The following is a 19,715-nucleotide window of genomic DNA, read 5'->3' as shown; positions in this document are numbered from 1 at the left end:
GGGGAGGAGAGAGGGGGCGCATGTTATACACCATGCCCGGAGACGACACGAGTTAAAGCGTAATATTTCGAGCTCCCGATTTTTCGATTAACGAGGCTCGTTAGGGGCATCGACATAATATTTGCATCCGTGTAAATGTATTCAAAACCGATAAAAATATATATATCTCTACCTGCTGTCACTTAAACTTCTCTTCAGCTAACGCCTAGTTTTATTAGTAATGTGTTTATTAAACATGTGTTTAGTTCGAGAAGTCAGACTATTAAGGTAGCCGCCGAAACAGTACGTGTCTGCCCCATGCTGTGAATACTTCCCGGTTGTCTCACACGCTTTCTCCTCACACATAATAATGCGTTGTTGAAAGTATATGCGAGTGACGATGATGGTAGGGTAACCAATCAGATCCTTGCATATACTCTTCCACTCCGTTGGGGACTGCCCTAGATCACCCGTCATGTTTCCAAGCCCCTCCTTCCTATATATACTCGTAGTACCAAATATATATACAGTCACTTTCGTTAACACATTGGCCATTAAGGAATGGTAGGAAGGGAAAAAACACACCTCACAGCCTTACATCTCGCCATTTTGTCATATATTAATAGTATCAAATGAAATGTAATCTCTATCGAGTTCGCACATGTCTTGTGGATGGTTGTGTCGACATCATACAACATGGCACACTTCCCATTTAGGCATTTAGCAGGTAAGAAGTGATATACATATCAAGTTTATGTTTAAAACTTCCATGTTGGTGTTTTAGTATGAAAGCTGATAGGATTATTAGCAATTTGAAGTCGCAGTATGTAAAAGTGGACATGATGTGGACGAAGGATCTATGTATTGTAGTTTTCACACATCCAAGGGTAATCGCTGATGACTGATGACGATGAGGATGAGGGGTGGGAGGATTAAGAGGAGAGAGATCCATTTTGTTGACTTGTTCTGATAAGAGGACTAAGGTTTAAATGTTCAGCTACCACCATGACGAAACGTCCCTGTTTCATCGAGTAACAGTATACCTAGTGGTTATTAGGGAGACGAAGTGAAGGATACTACTTAATGGTACATCTTATATTCATAGTTCTTGGTTCTCCGGTTGTCATGACGTGTGTACATGGATGGATTTAACAGTCCGTGCCATTTCAGTGATGGTGGTCGATATACATGGTGATTCATTTCTGTCTTTCCCGATTTTCAATTGCATAACAAACACATCATACCTGTGGACATCGGATTTACCTTTGGTTGTGTTTATGAATTAGTATTGTTCTATATACGACTGATAGTATTATATTTTCATTCATATTCAATTCTTATTAAGGACGTATTCGAAGTAGTATTGTTCAATAAATATTGTCTGTTTTAATCAAAATTGTGTGAATGGTGAGTGCTACCGGTAGGGCAGGACATGTTAACCCTTTTCGCAAACACATTTTTATCTTTATTGCCCGCTACGCCCTCAAAGGCCTTTACGTCCTTTACGCCCTTTACGCGATCTACGCCCTCTACACCCTCTACGCCCTTAACTCCATTTACGCCCTCCTCGCCCTCTACGCCTTCTGCGCCCTTTATGCCCACTACGCCCTCTACGCCCTCTACGCCCCTACCATACCCGTGCTCGTGGGTTTCACCAAGTGGTAAACGTCTGAGACCTGCATCACTTCGGGATTTCCTTCCACATTGACACGACATGATAGAACTGGAATAATGTTCATAGCGTTCCCTATGAAATTAAGTGCGTTCATCGAAAAATGGCCCATACGTTGGCCCTCATGTGTCAACGACTTCGACATGTTAGCTATTTCCTCTGCAACATCAAGGCACGTGGAAATTGGCGTCGACTATTGGCTAATATTCCTGAGGTTGTTCAAATCATTCACACGACAGAGAACAATCAGTCTCGATTATTTGCCGAAACAGATTCCATTTGGCTTAAAAGGTAAAACAGCGATGAAGATTATAGAAATGGGTCACTGAAAATCAGGTGTTCGCGAAAAAGGTCATCATGCCCTGCTCTAGAAGAAGTACCCGACACTAACACAAGGAAACCTAGCAACAATAAGTCATCCTTTTGACAAGTTCGTCCTGCATACACCCGCTGTTATACTTCTATGGGTATTCACGCCCTCCTGGTGCCGCGTCTGTAAGTGTTGGGCGTGAGATCATGTATATGAGCAAGCTCCCCTCGCATTGTGGCTGCCTTTGAATAGTAAAGTCTGGTTCAACCTTGCAAGAGAACTTCTGTTTGATATTCTTTATCGTTTTGCTAGCAAATGCATATGTCACTGGACCGTGAAATGACACTTGGGATCTATTATGAAGAGAAATATATTTTTAAAATATCCCTTTTATCCTGGCTAGTCGGCGTATAAGTTATACATCAAGTTGATGTACATCTTTTCTGGGATCATATTTGTGTCTGACAAAGTGAAGATTCTGACAGTCACTGCATCTGTTTGTGATGTTTGTGAGTCAATGAATATTTTTATAGGCTGCAGCAATATTACAACTCAAAACAACCTGTACATACCGAATTTTCTCCAATAAACACAGGGTATTGATTAAACGCCGGGTATTTTTTCATGCACGGAATTGTCGCCATTATTACGTTTGCGATTAAACGCCGGGCATAAAGAGTGTCTAAAAGAAATATACGCTCGGGCGTTTAATCAAGGAAATACGGTAGTCCAGTCTTGAGAGGACGAACTAGTGGTTGTTGTTGAGTACACATATTATACCTGATCACACTCGTGGAAACATGACCAGTGTAAACCTACTGTGGCCGAGTATTCATGACGCCTATCTAGTGTTGCAGGGGGCACGGGTGGCCCAGTCGTCTAGTTGCGTCCCTTGGGCACGCCAGAAACCTATGATTGTGGGTTCGAATCCCGGTTCGCCCCGATTATGTTTCTAGGTTTGTCAGCACCATACCCGTGCTTCTGGGTTTCACCGAAGTGGTAAACGTCTGAGACCTGCATCACTCCGGGCTTCCTTCCCACATTAAGCTGAAACGCCGTGATATAACTGGAATACTGTTAAAGGCGGCGTTAAACCCAACTCACTCACTCACTCACTCACTCACTCACTCACTCACTCACTCACTCACTATCTAGTGTTGCAAGTAGGATTAACAGAATATTACTTTGAACAATACTGAAAACATATCCTAAATTAATTTACAAATGCTGAGTGCATACACTAAATTATTTGAACAGTTTGGGAAAATTGGTTTATGACTTAGATCATTTTTGAATGTGTACATAGAACGGCTTTAAAAAGTGATGTGTTTATACATACGGTTACGTAGACGAATGTGGAGTGTGTACACTTGACTAGTGATCTCGGGCGAGTCACATTAGGATTTAAGTAACAATGTAGTGTAACTGACATAACAACTTTAGCACAATTTAGATACAACTCTCATAGACTTTGGGTCGAAGAAGTCCGACATAGAAACATAGCTACAGAATTGAGACAATGTGAGCAATGTGATTTAAATGTGATGTTGAGTTACATTTTCTGTTAGTCTATCCAAAATACGACTAAGAAGTAATATAATATATAGAACTTCCTTTTTATGTACATCCAACTCAACACAGATTTATATCGACCATGTCAACAACTGATAAACATACCCCTTAATAACTGTCAGTGTTCATTTATCATGCTATGTTAGAGTATGACCTGCTTATCATATCTGCAACAACTCCCGAAAACAGAATTATACTTACTAGGATCCTGTGGCTTTTCAGTATGGAAGAAAACGTGAGCACATTTGGATTTCAATGGCGATGTAGCTTGAGCACATTAGGATTTCAGTAGTGATGTAGCTTGAGCACATTAGGATTTCAGTAGTGATGTAGCTTGAGCACATTAGGATTTCAGTAGTGATGTAGCGGCAGCACATTTGGATTTCAATAGCGATGTAGCGTGAGCACATTTTGATTTCAGTAGCGATGTAGCGTGAGCTCATTTGGATTTCAGTGGCGATGTAACTTGAGCTCATTAGGATTTCAGTTAGCGATGTAGCGTAAGCTCATATGGATTTCAGTAGCGATGTAGCGTGAGCACATTTGGATTTTAGTAGCGATGTAGCGTAAGCACATTGGGATTTCAGTAGCGATGTAGCGTGAGCACATTAGGATTTCAGTAGCGATGCAGCGTGAGCACATTAGGATTTCAGTAGCGATGTAGCGTAAGCACATATGAATTTTAGCAGCGATGTAGCGTGATCACATTAGGATTTCAGTAGTGATGTAGCGTGAGCACATTAGGATTTCAGTAGCGATGTAGCGTGAGCACATTTTGGATTTCAGTAGCGATGTAGCATGAGCATATTTGGATTTCAGAAGCGATGTAGCGTGAGCACATTTGGATTTCAATGGCGATGTAGCTTGAGCACATAAGGATTTCAGTAGCGATGTAGGTTGTGCACTTTAGGATTTCAGTAGTGATGTAGCGGCAGCACATTTAGATTTCAATAGCGATGTAGCTTGAGCACATTTTGATTTCAGTAGCGATGTAGCATAAGCACATTTGGATTTCAATGGCGATGTAACTTGAGCTCATTAGGATTTCAGTAGCGATGTAGCGTAAGCTCATATGGATTTCAGTAGCGATGTAGCGTGAGCACATTTGGATTTTAGTAGCGATGTAGCGTGAGCACATTTGGATTTCAATAGCGATGTAGCATGAGCACATTTGGATTTCAGAAGCGATGTAGCGTAAGCTCATATGGATTTCAGTAGCGATGTAGCGTGAGCACATTTGGATTTTAGTAGCGATGTAGCGTGAGCACATTTTGATTTTAGAAGCGATGTAGCGTGAGCACATTTGGATTTCAATGGCGATGTAGCTTGAGCACATTTGGATTTCAGAAGCGATGTAGCGTGAGCACATTTGGATTTCAATGGCGATGTAGCGGCAGCACATTTGGATTTCAGTAGCGATGTAGCTTGAGCACATTTTGATTTCAGTAGCGATGTAGCGTGAGCACATTTGGATTTCAATGGCGATGTAGCTTGAGCTCATAAGGATTTCAGTAGCGATGTAGCTTGAGCACATTTGGATTTCAGAAGCGATGTAGCGTGAGCACATTTGGATTTCAATGGCGATGTAGCTTGAGCACATTTGGATTTCAGAAGCGATGTAGCGTGAGCACATTTGGATTTCAATGGCGATGTAGCGGCAGCACATTTGGATTTCAATGGCGATGTAGCTTGAGCACATTTTGATTTCAGTAGATTTGTAGCGTGAGCACATTTGGATTTCAATGGCGATGTAGCTTGAGCTCATAAGGATTTCAGTAGCGATGTAGCTTGAGCACATTTGGATTTCAGAAGCGATGTAGCGTGAGCACATTTGGATTTCAATGGCGATGTAGCTTGAGCACATAAGGATTGCAGTAGCGATGTAGGTTGTGCACATTAGGATTTCAGTAGTGATGTAGCGGCAGCACATTTGGATTTCAATAGCGATGTAGCGTGAGCACATTTTGATTTCAGTAGCGATGTAGCATGAGCACATTTGGATTTCAATGGCGATGTAGCTTGGGCACATTAGGATTTCAGTAGCGATGTAGCGTAAGCTCATATCGATTTCAGTAGCGATGTAGCGTGAGCACATTTGAATTTTAGAAGCGATGTAGTGTGAGCACATTTTGATTTCAGAAGCGATGTAGCTTGAGCTCATTAGGATTTCAATAGCGATGTAGCTTGAGCACATAAGGATTTCAGTAGCGATGTAGCGGCAGCACATTTGGATTTCAATAGCGATGTAGTGTGAGCACATTTTGATTTCAGTAGCGATGTAGCATGAGCACATTTGGATTTCAATGGCGATGTAGCGTGAGCACATTTTGATTTCAGTAGCGATGTAGCGTGAGCACATTTGGATTTCAATAGCGATGTAGCGTGAGCACAATAGGATTTCAGAAGCGATGTAGCATGAGCACAATTGGATTTCATTTGCGATGTAGCGTGAGCACATAGGATTTCAGTAGCGATGTAGCGTAAGCTCATATGGATTTCAGTAGCGATGTAGCATGAGCACATTTGGATTTCAATAGCGATGTAGCGTGAGCATATTAGGATTTCAGTAACGATGTAGCTTGAGCACGTTAGGATTTCAATAGCGATGTAGCTTGAGCACATCTGGATTTCAGTAGCGATGTAGCGGGAGCGCATTTGGATTTCAGTAGCGATGTAGCGTGAGCACATATGATTTCCAGTAGCGATGTAGCGTGAGCACATTTGGATTTCAATAGCGATGTAGAGTGAGCACATTAGGATTTCAGTAGCGATGTAGCGTGAGCACATTAGAATTTCAGTAGCGATGTAGCGTGAGCACATTAGGATTTCAGTAGCGATGTAGCGTGAGCACATTTGGATTTCAGTAGCGATGTAGCGTGAGCACATTTGGATTTCAGTAGCGATGTAGCGTGAGCACATTTGGATTTCAGTAGCGATGTAGCGTGAGCACATTTTGGATTTCAGTAGCGATGTAGCTTGAGCACATTAGGATTTCGGTGGCTATGTAGCGGGAGCACATTAGGATTTCAGTAGCGATGTAGCGTGAGCACATTAGGATTTTAGTAGCGATGTAGCGTGGACACATTAGGATTTCAGTAGCGATCTAGCGTGAGCACATTTGGATTTCAGAAGCGATGTAGCGTGAGCACATTTGGATTTCAGTAGCGATCTAGCGTGAGCACATTTGGATTTCAGTAGCGATGTAGCGTGAGCACATTAGGATTTCAGTAGCGATGTAGCGTGAGCACATTTGGATTTTAGTAGCGATCTAGCGTGAGCACATTAGGATTTCAGTAGCGATGTAGCGTGAGCACATTGGGATTTCAGTAGCGATGTAGCATGAGCACATTTGGATTTCAGTAGCGATGTAGCGTGAGTACATTACGATTTCAGTAGCGATGTAGCGGGAGCACATTTAGATTTCAGTAGCGAGGTAGCGGGAGCGCATTTAGATTTCAGTAGCGATGTAGCGGGAGCACATTAGGATTTCAGTAGCGATGTAGCGTGAGCACATTTGGATTTCAGTAGCGATGTTGTGCTTCATTTCAGGATTTCAGTAGCGATGTAGCGGCAGCACATTTGGATTTCAGTAGCGATGTTGTGCTTCATTTCAGGATTTCAGTAGCGATGTAGCGTGAGCACATTTGGATTTCAGTAGCGATGTTGTGCTTCATTTCAGGATTTCAGTAGCGATGTTGTGCTTCATGTCAGGATTTCAGTAGTGATGTAGCGTGAGCATATTTGGATTTCAGTAGCGATGTTGTGCTTCATGTCAGGATCTCAGTAGTGATGTAGCGTGAGCACATTTGGATTTCAGTAGCGATGTTGTGCTTCATGTCAGGATTTCAGTAGTGATGAAAAATGAGCTACATTAGAATTTCCGTAGCACTGTAAAGTGAGTCACATCGTGATGTCAGTACTGATGCAGCGAGAGTTAGATTAGGATTTCTGAAGAGATGTAGAGTGAACCAAATCAGGGTTTCGGTAGCGATGCTTTTCGTCACATCAGGATTTCAGTAGCGATGTAGCGATGTAGCGTGTGTAACATCGTGATTTCACATTGTGATTTCACTCGATTTGGCGTTGAGTAGCTGTGTAACGATGTACAGGATTTCAGTACTGATGTAGCGTCTGTCATATTTGGATTTACGTAGCCGTGTAGGTTAAGCTCTTGATTCATTTGCATAATCTGTTTTCTTCCTGTGTTTGACAAGGATGTTTATTATCAGACTTTACAAGGATCATATCGACGCACGATACCTGCCAAACATCGACCTGACAGCAGACAATGCACGGACACGTTCTTCCACTTGATAATACAAGACCTATCACGTCAATATCTTTTACTCCAGTAAATTGTTTAAAGCTGTCCTGTGTTTCTTTGTGTTCTTTGTTAAGTAAACAGATTTATTAATTCACAAATTCATATTTTCCATATCACGATAAGCATATAATTTTATTACCTATCCATATAGTATATGAATACAGTTTAATTTACTTTGGGGGATATACTGAAAGTCGTACTACAGACGGTTAATGTCAAATCACAATAAAAGCATTTCAATTGCAATAACATGTTCCAGGACCATGTATTCTCTTAATACCATCGGATTTAGAAGCAATGGTCGTATAAAACAAGACAGATCTATTTAAACACAACAGTATTCATGTTATTCCCACAAAATCACATAAAGAAAGGAGACATTAGCAAATACATGTGTATTATCATTTTTCGTCAGGATAACAAAATTTTCTCTCCTTGTTACCACCTCCAGGTTCAGCTTAAGACGGGTCCTCCTTTGGTCAAAAGTTTGTTCCCCCTCTAATGAGTGTGTCACGCGTTGCACACGAGTGGCGGACGGGGTGCACACCCGTGTGCAACGCGTTGCACACGGGTATCACACGCGTGACCATCCCGATGCACACTGGTTGCGTAACGCGTTGCCCATGCGTGTAAGGGGAATGAACTTCTAGGCAGTAGTGTATGGGTTGCTAATTGAACATGTCTGTCAGATAGTGAGTGTAATGGTGACGTTAGTTAAGGTGTATCTTATATGAATGGATCACTGAAAACAAGGATCGGTTGAACTGTAAATATAGTAAAGTCGAATGAAAAGCAATACAACAATCTGCAATAGACGCTACATATCATGTGTGTTACGGGAGTTTTAAACAAATTTTGGTGGGTGCTACCGGTAGGGCATGACATACATTATGATAACATTTTCGCGAACACCTGGTTTCATCGCTGAATTACAGTGATCCATTCATGTTATTTTCATCTTTAGTTTGCCTTTAATTCCCATTGGGGGCAGTCGGGTAACCTAGTGGTTAAAGCATTCGCTCGTCACGCCGAGGACCCGGGTTTGTGTCCCGACATGGTATAATGTGTGAACCCATTTCTGGTGTTCCCCGCCGGGGTGGGGATGGTAAAGTATGTTTTATGTAAGGGTATGAGAATTATGCTTGATGTTTACCATGTATTGACACCTATGTTTTATTTGCAGGTGTTCAGAGACTGTTTCCTCAAAGACGGAAAGGTCCCCTGCTGCTTGTTGTGGCGGTTGTGTTTTTGCTGCAATCCCTGCTTACAGAGGCACACGCCCGAACAGGTGGGAATTCTTGACAAGGCCTCAATGCATATGTCATGCCGCAGAATGTCTCATGTCATAACAAGGATAAACACATGCTATTTAATCGAACTATATGACACAGCTGTACCTCATGTCATATATAACGCATATGTGTCAGGTCAAGGTGAAATGTACATGTTTCGTCACGGTGAAAAACATACCGTCACGGTGAAATACATAAACTGCAAGTAATTCCGTGGTATTTGATTGACTAATCAAGCAAACATGTTAGGCCACACCCACTAACAGACTACTGTTTCCTGATTGGATGTTAATTGAATAGGGCGGGCTTCAGATGCATTATGGTGCTGAACGATGTCACTGATTTCGTCCTGTTGTCTACAGTTTATTTTGTATTCGTGACTAAACTAAGACGTTTGTGAAGTTATTATTGTTGACGTATGTACCTATAACAACTGACTTCAATCTGTTTTTACGCTTATGGAGTTAAAAACGTAAATATCGGTAAGCACAGTTTGCGTAGATACACAAATATTCAAGTAAATTCTTAAATACTTGTCAAGTCACGGTGTAATACATAACGTCTCTGTGAAATACGTAACGTCACGGTGAAATACGTAACCTCATGGTGAAATACATAACGTCTCTGTGAAATACGTAGTGTCACGGTGAAATACATAACGTCTCTGTGAAATACGTAACGTCACGGTGGAATACATAACGTCTCTGTGAAATACGTAACCTCATGGTGAAATACGAAACGTCACAGTGAAAAACGTATTGCACGCAGAAATACATAACGTCTCGGTGAAATACATAGCGTCACTGTGAAATACATAATGCATCTGTGAAATACGTAACGTCTCTGTGTAATGCGCAACGTCCCGGTGAAATACAGGCCATTTCAAGTCACGTCGAAATTATCTCATGTCATGGTGAAATGATCTCATTTGATGGTGAATACATGTCACGTCTCGATAACGTCACAGTGAAATATGTTTCGCCACGGTAATACACATGTAACGGCGCAGTAGAATTATATTGCATAACGCGGAGGCAGTCACGGTGAAATACGTGTCACGTACCAGTGCAATATATCAGTTTGACGCACATATATTCAAATGCAAAACACAAGTAATGTTAAATGACCCTGAAAGTACAAGTGGACATTCTGCATATAGCAATCAGACATGTTTGATACATAAGAAAATACAGGTTGTGGCACGTTGACACGTCAGGCGTAGTTTATCCAAGGTTTAAGTAAAGCTTTCAAAAAGTTTTATGTAGAGGACCTTTTCAAATTTGACAAATCAGTGACAAAAAAAAGATGTCTGATGCAATTCCGTATTTTTACTTGTACCTTATGCTTCCGTGTTTTTTTAGCTGAACAGTTGACTTTGCCCTTGTTTGTGGCAGGATACGCCAACCATTTCACGGTCATGTGATATCATCACTTGATAGTGATTCAGAGACATATGCTTGTGATATACTAATGATTAGTAATGACTTTTGGTAAAGATTTCTCACGATTGTGGATAGGTGTTTTGTCGCTTTAATTTACAAAAGCACCGCCATCTGGTCTTTAATGATCAGTTTTTCCACTTCAGATTTCGAGCATGAGGACCTAGCCACACTGCTTGAGGAAGAATCCTTTATTTCAATGAAGAAACAAAGTAACGTCAGTTTGAAAAAGACACGTGATGTTCAAACTTTCGAAAAAGGATCAGATATAGTCAGGTTCTCATCTCTAGATCGGAAATACACATCAGAGGTCGACCTGTTATCAGAGGACGCTCTGAATTCAGACCTACTCCCCTCGGAGTACAACCTGGAACACGAGCGGCACAAGAGAGAGGTATACGAATCCTCTGGAACAGGTGAGCACAAGTTAGGGCATGTCATGCTTAAATGAACCCATCTATGGGGTTTCTAAACAGGAATTATATGTCCCACAAAGCTGTTGTAACACAGGAGGAGGCGTTGCAATGTCGGTCTCAGGGGTTGATATTCAAGAACAGTGGCAACTCCGGCGTCCTGAATGTCCAGATGCACCCGTATTATGTTGAACTGCATTTCGACGAAAAAAAAAAGGGGGGGGGGGGGGGGGGGGGGGGGGGAGCGTGGTGTACGCCCAGGTGATCACATTGTTCTGTTGTCATGCATCTGTGTTCGCTGTGGTGAATATACTCCCTTTTTCCCTTTCCAATCTCATTAAAATCATATCTTAGTTCTTGCTACCGCTAAACAAAGATTTGAGGACATCCCATTGCGGGTCATTTCAGAACGACCTTTCATCTGACCAATCACAACATCGCTTATCAGATCATGAAAGTGGCAGTCGGAATGTGTCGTTTGATTGTGCAACCTCGAAAAACACACACAGGGTATTACGAACGACATTATAGGCTTTATTTCTTTGTTCAAACAATCCAGAATGTTCTTTTGTTCAGTTTATATTTCTTTAATCGAGTTTATGTCCAAATATGTTTCGAAGCGTAGACCCTTAAGGTCGATTAAGCTGCATTCTGATTGGCTGTTGTCGACTTCTTGTTAGTCATTGCATTGGTCGGTCAAAGTTCGCAAAAGGTCGTTCTGACATGACCCGTAATTGGATGTCCTCAGATCTTTGTTTAGCGGTAGCAAGAACTTAGATCTGATTTTAATGAGATTGTCCCTTTTCTAAATTAGAGCAACACCAATGAAACCGTGTTTATGATGTGATATCTTTGATGACTGTTAGAACTTTGTATCCGTGTGTGACATACCTCTCTACACAAATTCGTAGTGAAATAAACATCCTTAAAAAATAACACATACGCAAATTCTTTCAGTTACACATAAAGAGAGCGAAGCCACGGAGGCTGTCTAGTAAATGAGTGAGTGAGTGAGTTTGGTTTAACGCCACTTTTAACATTATTCCAGTTATATCACGGCGTGTAATGTGGGAGGAAGGCCCGAAATGATGCAGGTCTCAGACGTTTACCACTTCGGTGAAACTCACGAGCACGGGTATGGTGCTGACAAATCTAGAAACATAATCGGGGCGAACCGGGATTCGAACCCACAGTCATAGGTTTCTGCCGTGCCAACGGGACGCAACTCTGCACAGCGAATCGAGGCGCTTTAGACGACTGGGCCACCCGTGCCCCCTCGGAGGCTGTCTATGTTCCGTCAGTATAAAACATTCACCATGTTGAATTGCTTCATGGAATGTAATTCTATATGTTTTTTTCAAGTATTTTTTGTTATCCTACGTATCCTTATCGCTGACGATAAACACAAACCACGTGATGGGTAATTATAAATTGACAACGACTGAAAATTATCCACCGTAACAGATTCCTTTGGGCGTAAAAAGGAAAAATAGGGGTGAACATTAAATGAATGGATCACTGAAAATCAGTGATGACACCAGGTGTTCGCGAAAGGATAAGTATGTTATGTAGGCGAGGGGTGGAAGGGTAGCCTAGTTTTACTAGTGGTAGCCGACATGGGTACAATGTGTGAAGCCCATTTCTGTTGTCCCCTGCCGTGATATTACTGGAATATTTCTAAAAGCGGCGTAAAACCATATTAACTCATTCATTGTAATGCAGGCGAATTACTCATTTTCAATTCATCGAGGGACATTCAATCGATGATAACAGTCATATTGTAACTGATTGTTGAAGCAGGGATGACAAATGCAGGAGACAGTACACCCACATAACACTTACCATTGATGAGGATTTGAGTTGGTCGACCCGTGTTGAAACACTGACGAACCTTTAGTGACACTGATGAACCCTTTGTTAAACCAGAAACGTTTGTGTCCTATGCTAAAACGTGTGGGAACCCATCGGAAGTTTGGGAACCAAAGATGAACCCTTGGGGAACCTTGTGTTGACACTTGGCGAATCCTTTATGGATCCTTAGTGAAACCTTTGTGAACCAAACGCAACACATTTTGTGTAATGCTTACATTACTACTACGCGTAAAAGACATTAATTATTACTGTTGGATTTAGCTTGTTAAAATCCCACACTCGATGAATAAGACAATTAAAACAAGATACACACACTACGTCTCTTCTGTAACCTGGTCGTTTGTTGTTTGTGAAATGTGTTCACAAATTCCTCGTTTGAAGAAAACACTATTATTTTATAATTCAAAACATGTTACCCATCTCTGCAGAAATAAAAATATTAGTGAGTGAGTGAGTGAGTGAATGGGTGAGTGAGTTTATCCAAGGTTTAAGTAAAGCTTTCAAAATGTTTTATGTGGAGGACCTTTCCAAATTGGATGCATCAGTGACAAAAAAGATGTCTGATTCAAGTCCATATTTTTACTTGTACCTTATGTTTCCGTGTTTGTTTAGGGGAACGGTTGACTTGCCCTTGGTTGTGGCAGGATACGCCAACCATTTCACGGTCATCTGGTATCATCACTTGATAGTGATTCATAGCGTGAGGAAGGGAGGGAGTGAGTGAGTGAGTGAGTGAGTGAGTGAGTGCGTGAACGAGCGATTGAGTCAGGGTGTCAGTCAGGGAGTGAGTGAGGATTGGAAGGTGGGAGTGAGATAAAGGCCGCTTTGAACAATATTATAATATAATATCACTGTGTGTCAGCTCATGTGTCGCACGTGAGGAAAAGCCCAAAGTGATATGACCTAAATACTGTTATACCCAACTCCCCTGGAGATCGATCATTATCTTTTCAAGGATATTTGGGAACACGTTATTCTTACCAGGTAGGTAAATATTCCATTTTGGTCTAGGTGAGTTGTTTTGCCACCAAAAATGTCCCTAACAAAATTAAAGTTGTTTGACATAGAGCTATGTTTTGATGAGTCACTAGAACCAGTAAATGATGAATAACCGTTTTAATATTCATGTTTACAACATCAAACAATATAACAATACAATATATGCTATCAATATGCACCTAAGCATAAGTTAAGCAACACCCCATAGCCTTTTCAAAACCCTCGACATATTTGCGCCTCAAAATTACAAACGTTAACAAAATGTTATTAGCCTGAAAACCGTCGCCGAAAAACTGCAAAGTTGAGTTTTAACACACAACTATGATAACCGTATCAAACACATCAAAATCGAATAACCATTTCTCGTTTGTTTCATTTCTAGCCATCATAAAACACGAGTGTAAACTTTCTTTTGGTCGGGATTTAAATATGTCTGAAAATATATTTTTAGCAAAATCAAACATTTCTTAGAAGTCTTTTCTTGATATATGGTATGAATAGTAGCATGGGAGCAATAAGTTTTGTATTAATACAGGAAATAAGCAATAAATCATAAAGTGTAGGTGATGCCAGATATTTGATTGGCTAACGAAGGAATTGTGTTTGTTTGGTTGATTTCATAAACAGAAAGAAAGGCCACGCCCTTCAGCGGACAACTGTTTTTTGATTGGCTGATAATAGAGTGTGCGGGGCTTGTTTTTCAATATTGCACTGAACGATGTCACTGGTTTTACATCGTTGTCTACAGTATGTTGTGATTGTCCTTAAAAAGAATTTGTTGCGTTATTGTTGATGTACTTATTCATAAAATTGAACTTAAGTATATTTTTCAGTTTTTGGAGATATAAACTTAAACCTCCAGTGCATGGATTTACACAGTGTGCACAACAGATTTTTTCTACGTTTATACATCCCAAAATAAAATGCAAACCTAAAATCTCCGTAGTGAAGCAGTACATTTTGGTTGGAAACATACTGTCAGCGAAAGAGAATTTTTGAATTGGTTTGGTTTGATATCTTGTAGAAAAATGAGCATTAGATAGAAACGGAATGCTTTATAGAAGTGTATTAGTTCTACATTCTAAAACATGTCATCTACGAAGATGAAAGTATTGTCTACTTGGATGTAAGTATCATCTACGAAGATGATAATAATTATTTTCAAATATGGTACAAATACGCTTCCACAGAATGCATTTTGATAAATGCAAAAATTAACATTAAGATGCTCTCCAGCTCAGAATTACAGACCTGAGGAGGTCTTATTAGAAGTTTCAGGAGTATTAGTTAGGATGTCTTTGTTAGGATACATCTTTGTATGAAAATTATGGAAAATAGAAGCATAACAAGAGAATTTTGTTTTAGTAAGGATGTCCGCTCTAACATGGCAATATGAATACATTTGTAAACTCCAAGAATACAAATGTCTCATACAAATCCGTATAAGGTGAAAGTTGTGTTCAAACTTCATTGTTTGTAAGTGTAAATACAGAAGACGTCATTTTTAATTGTTCCTTATAATATGTGCCTTACAACACATGACAGTTTATGAAGCGAAAAAACAGTTCACTTGTTAATGCATTCATTCCTGTAAATAAAATCATACAATTTCTCTAAGGAAAACAACATATTCTAAATCTAACTTATGAAAATATTGGATTTTCTTTAAGACAAACATAGGACGTTTTACTTTAATCGTCTCCACACAATACTTAATCGTCATGTTAAATGAAGGAAACATTCCGATATAACCGAACGGTACATTCTTCGCATTCTTGTGATAGATATTTATCAACGTTCGGAAGAGTGATGTCCTTACAGCACTAGTGCGTGCGTGCGTACGTGCGTGCTTGTGTGTGTGCGTGTGCGTGCGTGCGTGCGTGCGTGCGTGTGTGCGTGTGTGTGTGTGTGTGTGTATACCCTACCACAAGACCACGGAGGCGGTCTATGGTGTCTAATAAATGCATGTTGAGCTATCATATGTATCATGTCATTTATACTGTATATTTTCAGAAAACGAGTGTGACGATCCAGACCGTGAGTACTGTAAGGGCCCCTTTGATGTGTGTACAGATCTGACGATGGGCTACGAGTGTACATGTGGCAACGGATTAGTCCGAGAAGACCAGGAGTGCTACGCAGGTAACACAAACATACATTTCACAGTTTCCAGTTCATAGTAAACATATCCCACATCATCCAGTTCACATAGTTAAATACCCACCACATCCTCTTTACATGGTGAGCATATCCCATTACACCCGGTTCACATGGTCAACATATCCCATCACACTCAATTCACATGGTCAAAAACAAAATCAAACTTCTTTCACAATGTCAGCAACCTCAATCACTCTCGCTTCACATGGTGCACATATCAAATCACACTCAGTTCACATGGTCAGCATACCCCATCACACGCGGTATACACAGTCAACATACCCCATCACTCTCCATTCTCACAGTCAACATACCCAATCACACTCGGTTCACACAGTCAACATACCCATCACACTCAGTTCACACAGTCAATATACATCATAACACTAAGGTCACACAGTCAACATACCCCGTCACACTCAGGTCACGCAGTCAACCTACTCCATCACACGCAGTCCACACAGTCAACATGCCGCATCATATTGGTTCACACAGTTAATATACCCCACCACACTCAGGTCACACAGTCAACATACCCCCTCAGACACGGTTCACATGGTCAGTATACCTCATAACACTAAGGTCACACAGTCAACATACCCAATCACACTCAGGTCATACAGTCAACATACCCCATCACACTCAGTTCACACGGTCAAGATACTCCATCACACTCAGTCCACACACTCAACATGCCTCATCATATTGGTTCACACAGTCAACATACCCCTTCACACTCAGTTCCCACAGTCAACATACCCCGTCACACTCAGTTCACACAGTCAAAATACCCCGTCACACTCAGTTTACACAGTCAAAATACCCGTCACACAAAATTCATACAGTCAACATACCCATCACACTCAGGTCATACAGTGAACATATCCCATCACACTCAGTTTACAAAGTCATCATACCCCATCACACTCAGTTTACACAGTCAACATACCCAATCACACTCAGTTCATACAGTCAACATATCCCATCACACTCAGTTCACACAGCCTACAGAACCCGTCACACTCATTTCACACAGTCAACATACCCCATCACACTCGGTTCACGCAGTCAACATAGGCAATTGCACTCAGTTCACACAGTCAAAATACCCATCCCACTCATTTCACACAGCCAACATACCCATCACACTCAGGTCACGCAGTCAACATACCCCATCAACCTCGGTTCACGCAGTCAACATAGGCAATTGCACTCAGTTCATACAGTCAACATATCCCATCCCACTCAGTTCACACAGCCTACAGAACCCGTCACACTCATTTTCACTCAGTCAACATACTCATCACACTCAGGTCACGCAGTCAACATACCCCATCACACTCGGTTCACGCAGTCAACATAGGCAATTGCACTCTGTTCACACAGTCAACATACCCCATCACACTCAGGTCACGCAGTCAACATACCCTAACACACTCAGGTCACACAGTCAACATACCAATCACACTCGATTCACACAGTCAACATAGGCAATTGCACTCTGTTTACACAGTCAACATACCCATCACACTCAGTTCACGCAGTCAACATACCCCATCACACTCAGTTCACTCAGTCAACATACGCAATTGCACTCAGGTCACGCAGTCAACATACCCATCACACTCAGTTCATACAGTCAACATATCCCATCACGCTCAGTTCACACAGTCAACATACCAATCACACTCAGTTCACACAATCAATATACATCATAATACTAAGGTCACACAGTCAACATACCCATCACACCCAAGTCCCGCAGTCAACATACCCCATCACACTCCGTTCACGCAGTCAACATACGCAATTGCACTCAGGTCACGCAGTCAACATACCCATCATACTAAGTTCATACAGTCAACATATCCCATCCCACTCAGTTCACACAGCCGCCAGAACCCATCACACTCAGGTCGCACAGTCAACATACCCATCACACTCAGTTCACATAGTCAACATACCCCAACACACTCAGGTTACGCAGTCAACATACCCCCATTCCACTCAGTTCATACAGTCAACATATCCCATCACACTCCGTTCACACAGCCGACAGAACCCATAACACTCAGTTCACACAGTCAATATACGTCATAGCACTAAGGTCACACAGTCAACATACCTATCACACTCAGGTCGCACAGTCAACATACCCATCACACTCAGTTCACACAGTCAATATACGTCATAACACTAAGGTAAAAAGTCAACATACCCATCACACTCAGGTCGCACAGTCAACATACCCAATCACACTCTGTTCACGCAGTCAACATACCCCATCACTCTCTGTTCACACAGTCACCATACCCCATCACACACAGTTTACACAGTCAATGCATCCCATCACACTCAGTTCACACAGTCAACACATCCCATCACACTCAGTTCACACAGTCAACATACCCCATCACCCTCAGTTCACACAGTCAGCATACCCATCACACTCAGTTGACACAGTGAACATTCTCCATCACACGGACAACGTACCCGATCACATTTCGTTTGCATGGTCAAAATAACATATCACACTATGTTCACATGGTCAACATAACATATCACACTATGTTCACATGGTCAACATAACATATCACACTATGTTCACATGGTCAACATAACATATCACACTATGTTCACATGGTCAACATGACATATCACACTATGTTCACATGATCAGCAAACCCCAGCACACTCGGTTCACATGGTCAACAGAGCACATCACACCCAGTACACATGAGACCATCTCCATGGTATAGTGGATAGAGTGTCTGGCCGGAGAGCGGAAGGTGGGTGGTACGATCCCCAGAAACATCATACCCAAAGACTTTAAAAATTGTACTTTTTTGCTTCCCTGCCTGGCCATCCGCATTGAGCGGCTAAAACAAGAACTGATCGGCTCTCTAGTCAGTAAAGTGTGCCAGGGTGGTTTAGAAAAGTTACACTGCGGCATGGTATCTCAGTGGGCAAGCACTAAAACCGGCATTAGTCCGGACGAGTACAAGCACGAACGCACGCACGCACGCACGCACGCAAGCACACACACACACACACACGTCGCTATGTAAGTGCAATAATCTTGAACGCGACGTTAAACCCCATTTCATTCCGTTAACTATTTAGCCAGAACGTCTTAAGCCTGGGGTTCTAAATAATAGATATATGATTATTGGCTTCCATTCCATTCAACAGAAATGTTCACTTACGGTGTCAGCGCTTCAGATTCAACCATGTCCACCCAGGATGAAGGTTTCCAGACGATAACCGTTGAGGATGGAATCCCGTTTTCATCAGAGATATACTATTTCATATATGTAAGTTCAGAAATACCAGGATATTAATGGAGGAGCAAAAGAAACTCTCCCTCTTAGTTGATCTTATCATATGAACATAGTTTACGTCAGCGATATCATGTCTAAAAAATAAATTGTACTGCTGCTTAGTCAACACTCAAAGAATACAATATTATTTGAAACTTTTTAAAAATCGCATAATACAAAACTGTTGATGGGGATCTTAGACACCTTATCTTCGAAAACCAATACATTTGATTTTTCGGCACAGATTTGCAGCATTTCAAACGTTGCAAATTCATTTCGTACCCCATTTTTCAGTGAACCAATTGTTTTTACACATATTTATCCAGCCACAGGTTACTTTTTACAGACTCTTGCAGGAATTAG

At 41.3% G+C, this 19,715-nt stretch overlaps 1 protein-coding gene across 1 annotated transcript in view; it reads left to right on the top strand.

Moving 5' to 3' along the window:
- Positions 1-531: 531 nt before the first annotated feature.
- The window catches only part of LOC124134734, a 462,484-nt gene continuing 443,300 nt past the window's right edge, over positions 532-19,715 (top strand). Inside the window, exon 1 of the mRNA XM_048381564.1 lies at positions 532-706. Coding sequence (XP_048237521.1) covers positions 652-706 — 55 coding nt within the window. The 5' untranslated portion in view covers positions 532-651. The remainder of the gene's footprint in view (positions 707-19,715) is intronic.

Source organism: Haliotis rufescens, unplaced genomic scaffold (genome assembly GCF_023055435.1).
Source record: "Haliotis rufescens isolate VD_foot unplaced genomic scaffold, xgHalRufe1.0.p SCAF_4, whole genome shotgun sequence".
Lineage (NCBI taxonomy): Eukaryota > Metazoa > Mollusca > Gastropoda > Lepetellida > Haliotidae > Haliotis > Haliotis rufescens.
Note: the sequence above shows the minus strand (reverse complement) of the source record. Positions and strands in the feature narration are given on the sequence as shown.